Genomic DNA, 9,952 nt, shown 5'->3' with positions numbered 1-9,952 from the left:
CACTAGCCGAGCCATCGCCTAGAGGTGCTAGAGACAGCAGCCCAGTAGGATGAGATCATTAGGGGCATTGTTGCTATAGAGGAGGAGGAGCTTGATGCATAGTAGGTGGATGTGATTGAGAGCGACCCTGGTGATAGCTCTGATGATGACTGATCAGCCTATTCCATAGATGGCTCCTCGACCACACGACAGAGAGGCCAGTGGCTCTAGCTCCACTCCACCACAGCCACCACCCAGACAAACCTAGCTCTTTCTAGCTATACTTGAGCGGATGATGTAGGACCAGGCACGCAGGCATAGGGACTGCAGCTGCACTTGCACAGGTTCAGGCTCGATAGGATGAGTTCTAGAGGTAGTAGCAAGCCATGCAGTAGCAGCAGCTTATGATCTAGCAGTAATATAGTTTGGCTTCATGTAGCATGTCTTTACTGCTATCTGGGGATTGTTCCTCCGTAGTCTACACCTCAGATTGGCTAGCCTACCAACCACTTGAGTGACTCCAACTGTACAGCTCACTAGGCTTCAGAGTTAGGGACCATCAGCCTACTCATGTTTGTTTCACCTATAGAGCAGGTGTCCTAGTGGTTGTTTTGCTTCACCAGTGATAGCTTAGGGTCCTCAACTTTATGCCTCAGTGAGTTCCTCAGTGCTAGTGACGGGCACCCCGTTTCTACGAGTCTTGGTGCTACCTTTAGTGAGCTTACAGGGTAGCCTACACCTCTAGAGCTATGAGTCCCTATCCCTACCATAGTTTCTCCTATTACTGGGACTACTGAGACGATCTTGTCATCTGTTGCATCATTCGAGCTAGTTACTTCAGTTGTTTAGCGATAGTGACAGCAGCAGATGTGGTTCCACTTCCTCACAGTGATACTTCCAGAGTCCACAGGCCGTGCCAGTTACTCAGCAAAACCAGACCACTTCACCTTCACTTCCAGCAACAGAGGGTCAGACCACTCAGAGCTTAGGGTCAGAGGATGAGCTGCTCAGTTCTAGATTTCTCATCGCACCTCAGCGCCCGACTCATCTGCTCTGTCCCGCCATCCGACCCTTAGGTTTTTGGTGCTTGATGCCAAAGGGGGAGAGGGAGCGAGTATGTTAGATCTACGGGTAGCATTACATCTAGGGGGGCATGTGATTCGTTACTTTTGGTCTTTGTGTGTGATACTTTATGCATTCACGTTTACCTTCATGAATTGCATTACATACTTGTGATAGTGAGACTTATGTGACCTGTGTGCTCTCTACATTGATTTATATATATGTCATGTCACTTGGTTATGCTCATTTGCTTCGCTTTTGTATTTTTACTCTGATTCAAATGAGCTTCACTTCTTGTACTCATGCTTAATTCATATCTATTGAGTACACCATGTTGGCTTGGGTCATATAAGCATGTCTAACTCCTTTGCTCTTATTGTCAAAAGCTTATATGAACCAAGCATGTTGAAAACCTCACTTATCACTTCTACATACTTGAGGTTGTATTGTCATCAATCACCAAAAAGAGGGAGATTGAAAGCATCTAGGCCCGTAGTTGGGTTTCGGTGATTAATAACAACACTAGATTACTATGACTAATGTGTGTTTTGTAGAGGCAATCTGAGTTAGGTCATGGTAATGGCAATTGATTGGGCAATCATGGTTGTCATGCCCCTGTTGATGGAAATTGTTTTGGTTTTCAATGGATGGACTAGTTCTAAGTGTCGTTTGGTGTTGAAGAGACACTTAGAGTAGTTTAGGACTTTGTTTTTCCTTTGGTCATACTATTAGGGGGGTATGGACTAGTAGCTTGACCTAGGTGAGTCTAGTGGGTTAGGTGTGGTGCACACTTATCAAATCTAGCACTAGGTAGCTCAGGAGTAGCCCTAAGATCAATTGGAGTAAACTTCATTCACATAGAATTTCGAGTTGGAAGTGAATGGAGGGTCAAATGACTGATCGGACACTGGTCTGGTTGTGACCGGACACTGGAGGGTGAGTCTGGTCAGTTCATGATCAACTAAAGTCGTCTGGTTGTGATCGGACGCTGTGTGAAAAGTGACCGGACGTTGGGCGCCTGCGTCCGGTCAACTCCAGAGAGGTTCCAGAGAGGGATTTTCTTGACCGGATGCTGGTCAGGATCCAATAACTGATCGGATGCTGAACAATGAAGTGACCGGACTCTAGGTGCCAGCATCTGGTCAACATCAGTAAGGTTCCAGAGAGCATTTTTCTTGACCGGACGTAGCTTAGAGTCTGGTCAGAACTTAACGGCTCTTTTTGACATAGTGGCGGGGATAACTGAGCGGAGCATCCGGTCACCCTGACCAGAGCATCTGGTCACCTCATAGAATGCTGACTCAGCCTCCAAACGTTATGTTTTGAATGAGGGGGTATAAATACTTACTCCACTCGTCCAAGGGAGGCCTCTTGCCCATTTGTTTAGCTGAGAAACACCCTTAAGAGTGTAAAGAAGGGCAAGAGCCTAGTGAGGTGATTGAGATTTGACAATCCAAGATTGAGGTCCTCATTAGTGCAAGGAGAGTAGCAAGTGTGCACCCACCCTTCTCATTAGGCTTGTCGTGGTCAAGTGAGAGTTTGTGCTTGTTACTCTTGGTGATCACCATCACCTAGACGGCTTGATAGTGATTGAGAGTTCGATGATCATCCGGCGGAGCTTGTGGATGACCCAACTCAAGTTGTGAGTGGTTGTGGGCGATTCACCATGACGGAGTGTCAAAGAATCAGCCCATAGAGAGCACTTGATCCTTGCGCGGATCAAGGGGGAGCTACACCCTTGCGCGGGTGCTCTAACGAGGACTAGTGGGGAGTGGCGACTCTCCGATACCTCGGCAAAACATCGCCGCATTCCTTTCCCCCTCTTTGCTTTAAGCTTTTACATTTGAGCAATTCATTTCATGCCTTTACATTCCTAGAATTGCCATGCTAGAGTAGGATTGGAACTTAGAGTGCAAAACTTTTATGCGGTAGAACAATAGAATCACATTCTAGGCACAAGGGGTGAAGTGGGCTAAGTATAGGGTTTAATTATTGCAAAGAATTTAGAATTAGCCCAATTCACCCCCCCCTTCCTAGGCATCTTGATCCTTTCATGCATGCTAATCAAGTCACTTTATGGCTTGAAACAGGCACTGTGTGCGTGGTTCCAGCACCTCAGTACACATCTTCGCTCCATTGGCTTCACTGCAGCGGGCACAGACTCGTCCCTCTTCATCTACCAGCAGGGTGTGGACATTGCCTATGTCCTTGTCTATGTCGATGACATCATCCTCACCGTGTCTTCCACAATGCTGCTGCAACATGTCATCGACCAGCTGTGCAGCGCCTTGGCCATCAAGGACCTCGGTGCTCTGCGGTTCTTCCTTGGTGTGCAGGTTCGCCGCGATGATCGTGGCTTCTTTCTATCACAGGCACAGTACACGGAGGACATTCTAGAGCACACGAGCATGGCCAACTACAAACTAGCCTCAACACCCATCGACACCAAGTCAAAACTGTCGATGCACGACGGTGAGCCGGTAACCGATGGTACATTCTACCGCAGCATCATAGGAGCTCTCCACTATTTGATGCTCATGAGACCTAACATTGCATATGCGGTAAGTCAAGCATGTCTACATATGCATTCGCTGACTAATGCCCACTGGAACCTTGTCAAAAGGATTTTGTGTTATCTCCGGGGCACCATTGACCACAACGTCACCATCTTGGTGTCCTCCTCCACTGAGCTCAAGGCCTACTTCGACGTGGACTGGGCTGGATGCCCGGACACACGGCGATCAACATCAAGCTATTGTGTGTTCCTGGGTGATTCACTAGTTTCCTAGTCGTCCAAGCGACAGACAACTGTGTCATCAAGTGTTGAAGCAGAATATAGAGCAGTCGCCAATGTTGCTATTGAATGTTGTTGGCTTTGCAATCTTCTTCAGGAACTTCATGTCAAAATTGAGAAGGCCACAGTCATCTATTGCGATAACATCTCAGCAGTGTACCTAACCAAGAACCCAGTTCATCATCGTCGTACCAAACATGTGGAGCTTGATGTTCACTTTGTACATGAGAAGGTAGTGCTTGGTTAGTTTCGAGTTCTGCAGGTTCCTAGCAGGTATCAATTTGTAGATATTATGACAAAGGGCTTGCCAGCGCCATTGTTCCACGAATTCAAGGACAGTCTGTGCATTCGATCGATCGAAGCTCACACTGCAGGGGGGTGTCAGCGACCTGGTCTTCAAGCGCATGATAGATAGGCTAGTTAGTTCCTGAGCCACCAGCTCCTAACTATAATTCCTATTCTTCTTTACACGACTCCTAGCATGTAGGCGTGAGGGATGACCACGATCTCTGGATCGGCCTCTAGTGCTTCGGCACATCTATATGTAATAGCATATGGTGATGAATGGAACTTGAGCATTCTCCCCAATTTCCCACTCTTACATCTCTTACACCTCCCATGGCTCCTCCAAGAACCGATTGACATAACCAATAGCAAATGCAAGCTCGGGGCGAGTGTTTACCAGGTACCTCAAGCTCCCGATGATGCATCTATACACAGTGGCATCCACCAGCGACGCTGTGCTCTCCTTGCTGAGCTTCAAACGTGCCTCCATGGGCACCTGACTAGGATTGCACCCAGCCATGCCGCTCTTTTCTAGGAGCTTGACGGCGTAGGCTCCTTGGCTGAGCGAGATGCCACCTGCGCCTTGCCTTACTTCAATGCCGAGGTAGTAGTGAAGTAGGCCAAGATCGCTCATCTTGAACGCTACAGCCATCTCTATCGACACAGAATTTTTGTCTCCGTGCCGAGGACACACGCAGCAAGCCGGAAGGGTCCGCTCGATGGAGCAGATCCGCCTAGCTTTAGCGCAAGGGTGGTCGATCCTGCGCAATCCTCCCGAGACGTGCCAGTCAATTTGACCCTGCAATTGACAAGGAAAGAAAGCTTATCAGTAATTAAGGGCGGAACATGCCGGTGTTGCCAGACAGTCCCGAATGTGCAGCTCTAAGAGCCGATATGAGAGGAGATCGACTAAATAGTCGATTCTAGCATATTCATAAGAACAAATCGATTAAAGCTCATGGGGTTGTATAAGAAGAATCGGTTATCATTCAGGATAAATATTATTTAAACAAATATTAATCAATGGCAATAAGATATCAATGATAATCGATTTATACTGAGCCAATGATTACAAGTAACCAAACCCCTTTTTATATAAAGAAACAATTCAACACCACTTAACCATCTAATAAAGATAAATCTAATGAACATGTTAGATCTCATCTATCGCCATGACCAGTGGGGCATGAGGCAGAATCATGCAGGCCGTAGAAACAACAATAGACTCGACGACCCTAACTCATTACTAATATCAGTGGGGCATGAGGCAGAATCATGCAGGCTGTAATACAATAATAAGATCATGGGGCTAACACATCTTTTGACTAATCTCTACTTTGATGATCTCGTAATGTGAACTGTTCGTGAAAGCACTCGATATCGGCTAAAACAGCCGATTCAGGCATAGCGCACAGTTAAGGTCATGCCTTCTCAGGAACGGGTCTACCAACTAACGATCCTCACTCCATAGTGCGAATAGTGGGGTGAGAGGCAGAATCCCATAGGCCGTGATGACGGGCCATGGAACGGTTCTCGCTAACCAATAGATCTACTCAAGATCGAACATGCCTTAACCGCACACTATGCACGATTAAGATTGATATAAAACAACCGATAAAACATAACTCATCATTTAAGGTGTAGAGTAGATCAATTTTAGATTAGCAAACAATGGGTTAAATAAGATATAAGGCCGATCCAGATCAATCTCAATCGGGCAAAGTGATATTGCTGTAATTAGATAAACAACGAAAGCAATAAGCAATATTGGTAACTTAATGAATCTACCAAAGACTGCCATACTAAGGTAGAGCTGATAACTTGACCTTGATCTAATTCAAGCAGTGGGGTGTGAGGAAGAAGAGAAAATTCCTTCGTTGCCATTGAAAACTATAACAATCCCTTCGTTGCCATTCAAAATTACATGTTCCCTTCGTTGCCATCAGTTTTAGATTTTTCATTCCCTCGTTGCCACTGCTGTTATAGATGAGTCATGGCGTGACTTCGCTCCCATGTGCCATGCAGGCCATGGAGCGAAGACCATGCGGGTTCGCTGGCTATAGGGATTTTCGGCCACGCGACCACGAGTCTCCCTTTCTTCTCTCCCCAGCTCACTGTCTCTGTCTGCGGCGGCGCCCAGTGCCTAGTGCCTTGCTGGCCGTCTCGATTGGATGAGCGCCCGCAAATGCTGCGTTCGACCGCCTGGATCTCGCCGGGGCACTCCTCTGCTGCACGCCCAACCCGACCATGGCGCTGACGCTCCTCTCCGTGATGCTGCATCTCCTCCACACCGCACACTCCCTCTCCACCCCACCGCGCTGCTGGACATGTACGCCCGCGCCAGGGACACGATGGCGACGTGCGCGCTGTTCAAGAGAATGCAGCCGAACACGCCATGCCTCCCGTGCCCACGCTCGCAAGGCCACAACGGAGACCACGTGCGCCCGCGAGGCCGCGGTGGAGCCTGTGCCCATGCTTGCATGCCCGCGAGGCCGCAGCGGAGCCCACGCCCGCCCTGCGTGGCCATGGCGGAGCCCACGCGTGCCCGTGAGGCCACAGCGGAGCCTGCGCCCGCCCTGTGTGGCCACGACGGAGACCACCCATGCCGGCAAGGCAGCGGCGGAGCTCACGCACGCCCGTGAGGCTGTGACATAGCCCGCGTCGGCGGAGCGAAGCTCACGCTCTCACCTGCTCGCCGTGTCCGCTTTTCGTCGTCCCGGCCTGTGTCCTGCTCGACGCGCCGCCGTTGTTTTGTTAATCACATCGAGTGCCGTGCCGGCCCACACCCTGCTCGCAACGTCCGCCAATGGTGTTTCACGACCCCGGTCCTTCGCTGCCTGCTTACTGCATCCGCCGTCATTCGCTACTCCCGTTGTCTCTTCCTCCTCTCCTTCCTGGTGGTCGCCTTCGCCTCTAGCTCCTCCGCTGGGCGCGTGCTCACCAGCTTGCCTGGCTTCGACGGGGACCTCCCTTTCCACCTCGAAACAGGGTGCATGCCAGCGACGCCCCTTTCCTATTCTGGCTCACCGGCGGCGACCGCTACTCCATCTTTAGTGGCCTTGCCTATGAGATTGGTAAGATACGAGATTGGCACAGGTGCGCGGCACGGCAGCGGCAGCAGCAGCAGTGCAGCACCTTGGCCGCGCCCTCGCCGCACACCACACACCGCGCACGTCCTCCCGTACGCCGGCAGCGACGATGTCCCGGCCTCCTCCCCGTGCTCCCCCGCGCCTGCTGCTCCGGCTCCGGCAACAACGTCGTTCTCCCCACAGCAGCATGACTCGTCGTCGTCGGTGCTACCGGTGCCAGCGCCAGCGGCACCTGCGAGTTCGCCTGCTGGGCATCGAGCGCCTGCTGCAGCTCGCCGCGGAGCGCGTTGGCCGCGGCCTCATTGGACTACGCCAGGTCGCGCCACACCTGCGCCTCGACGTAGAGGCTCTTCACCTGCTCCTCGAGCGCCGAGTTGTTGACGCGGCCCATCCGCCGGATCTCCTCCTCGGCGCGCAGCCACTTCGCCACCGCGGCCTCCACGGTGGCCACGACCTCCAGGGCTCCTCGCAGCGCCGGGAACGCCATCATCACCGTCGCCGCGTGTTGGCAGCCTCGTAGCGCACGTGGGAGCGAAGTCACGCCGTGACTCCTCTGTAACAGCAGTGGCAACGACGGAACGGAAAATCTAAAAGTGATGGCAATGAAGGAAACATGTAATTTTGAATGGCAACGGAGGGATTATTATAGTTTTCAATGGCAATGAAGGAATTTTCTCGAGGAAGAATCACACAGGTCATACTTGAATTAGACAAGAGTCGATAACTAGCCTATACCAGAGTCGCAGTGGGGGTCGACCGGATCGATGCAGCCATACAAATAGAGGTATAAACCATGACGGTACTTACAGACAAGCAGTGGAGGTCGATCAGATCGATGCCGCCGTACTCGCTGAAGAACTCACCGAGATCTACTCTACTCCTACTCCTAAGGGGTGGCCGGAGCCGAAAAAAGTAATTGACTTGCATTTGATTGATTGTGTTTTTTACAATAACCGGGGTTTGGTATTTATACCCGAAGCCTAAAAACGAACCCTACTCGAGTACGACTCAATACAATCTTTGGTATGAAGGAAATATTCCTATCTTAAGATAACTTGGACTCTAATCTTTCCCCTTTTATAGAGTCCGATATGTATCTTCTTGAAGCCAATCATATCCCGTCATCGTTATCTACTGACGTCATTCAGAGAGAATCGATCCAGTGTCGCATTCGATCTAGCAGATATCAGTCTTTACTCTATCGACTCCTTGATTAGCATAATTCTGGATGCCTGCGAGTTCCCGCGCTCTTTCTCCTAAATTTTGGTGTAAACAATCTCCTTCTTGAATAGCTTGATGTCATCGCAGCTAACGCTGGTGATCACCAGATCATCAACGTACACACCGACCACCAGCTGTTCACCACCATTTCGCCTGACGTAGATGGCACTTGGTGCAGCCCGTACAGCGCCTTGCACAGCTTGAGCATCTTGTGCTCCTTCCCAGCGATGATGAAGCCCGCCGGCTGCTCCACATACACCTCCTCCTAGAGGTCGCCATTCAGGAATACTGACTTGACGTCCATGTGGTGCACCTCCCACCCTTCATGTGCCGCAAGGGCGATGAGCAGGCGTACCAAGTCCAACCGTGCCACCGAAGCAAACACCTCATCATAGTCGATGCCATGCTGCTGCGCATATCCCTTTACCACGTGGCGTGCCTTGTGCTTGGACACCGCCTTGTGCTCATCCCTCTTCACCTTCAATACCCATTTCAAACTGATCGGCCAGCGACCAGGAGGAAGGTCCGCCAGCGACCAGGTCTGGTTGTCCTCGATGGACTCCATCTCCACCATCGCCTTCCTCCAGCTTGGGCTGCGTTCAGCTTCATCAAGCGTGCTGGGTTCATTAGAACTCACCAGCAGCAGCTCTTCAGCAACCAGCACCCTTGGCATGAAGCTAACCGACGATGCTGGACCGAGGATGTTGTCAATCCTCCGGTACCGCAGCGGGTCATCCTCGTCGTAGTTGGCGTCCAGGTTGTCGCCGTTCTCTCCTGGCGGCGAGGCAAACTCCACTGTCTCTGCCCCAAGAGCTCCTCCGGCATGTGGTGATGGTGGCGGTGTCTGTTCGTCCCCAGACACCGTAGCAACAGCTCCAGGAGCCTCCTCGGTGTCCTCGACCACCAGAGGAGCCTGGGTCATGACGGAGTACTCCACCATGGAGACATCGTCGTTCTCACCAGCTGCGCTGCTGTCGCTGCCGGTGCCCCAGTCCCAATGGGCTTGTTCGTCGAACACGACGTCCCGTGTCACATGGATGCTCTTTGCCACAGGGTCATAGGCGCGATACGCCCTAGTACCGCGCTCATAGCCGATGAAGATCATCTTCCACCCCCCGTCTTCTAGCTTCTTGAGGTGAGGTATCGTGTTCCGGACATACACAATGCAGCCGAATGTCCGGAGGTGGTGAACAGCGGGCTTCTTCTCGGGCCTCGAATGGAGTCATTCCGTCCACGCTCTTTGTCGAGCACCTGTTCAGCACATACACAGCAGTACTCACCGCCTCACCCCAGAACCAGCGAGGCAGCCCTTTCGCCTTGAGCATCCTTCTCGCTGTAGCCATCACCGTGCCGTTCCGGCATTCCACAACGCCGTTCTGCTGTGGGCTGTACGGCGTGGTGTGGTGACGATGGACCCCTTCCAGCATGCAGTACTCGGCGAACTCCGTGGAGGTGAACTCACCGCCACGATCAGTGTGGAGCGCCCTCAGCTTGCGCCCGGACTCGCCCTCCGCCAGCGCCT

At 51.5% G+C, this 9,952-nt stretch overlaps 1 protein-coding gene across 1 annotated transcript; it reads right to left on the bottom strand.

The window, feature by feature from the left end:
* Positions 1-4,442: 4,442 nt before the first annotated feature.
* On the bottom strand, positions 4,443-4,772 carry LOC136548270 (uncharacterized mitochondrial protein AtMg00810-like). Its single transcript, XM_066539866.1, has one exon. The coding sequence runs from the start codon at positions 4,770-4,772 to the stop codon at positions 4,443-4,445; it is 330 nt and encodes a 109-aa protein (XP_066395963.1).
* Between the last annotated feature and the right edge of the window lie 5,180 nt (positions 4,773-9,952).

Source organism: Miscanthus floridulus, chromosome 4 (genome assembly GCF_019320115.1).
Source record: "Miscanthus floridulus cultivar M001 chromosome 4, ASM1932011v1, whole genome shotgun sequence".
NCBI lineage: Eukaryota > Viridiplantae > Streptophyta > Magnoliopsida > Poales > Poaceae > Miscanthus > Miscanthus floridulus.
Note: the sequence above shows the minus strand (reverse complement) of the source record. Positions and strands in the feature narration are given on the sequence as shown.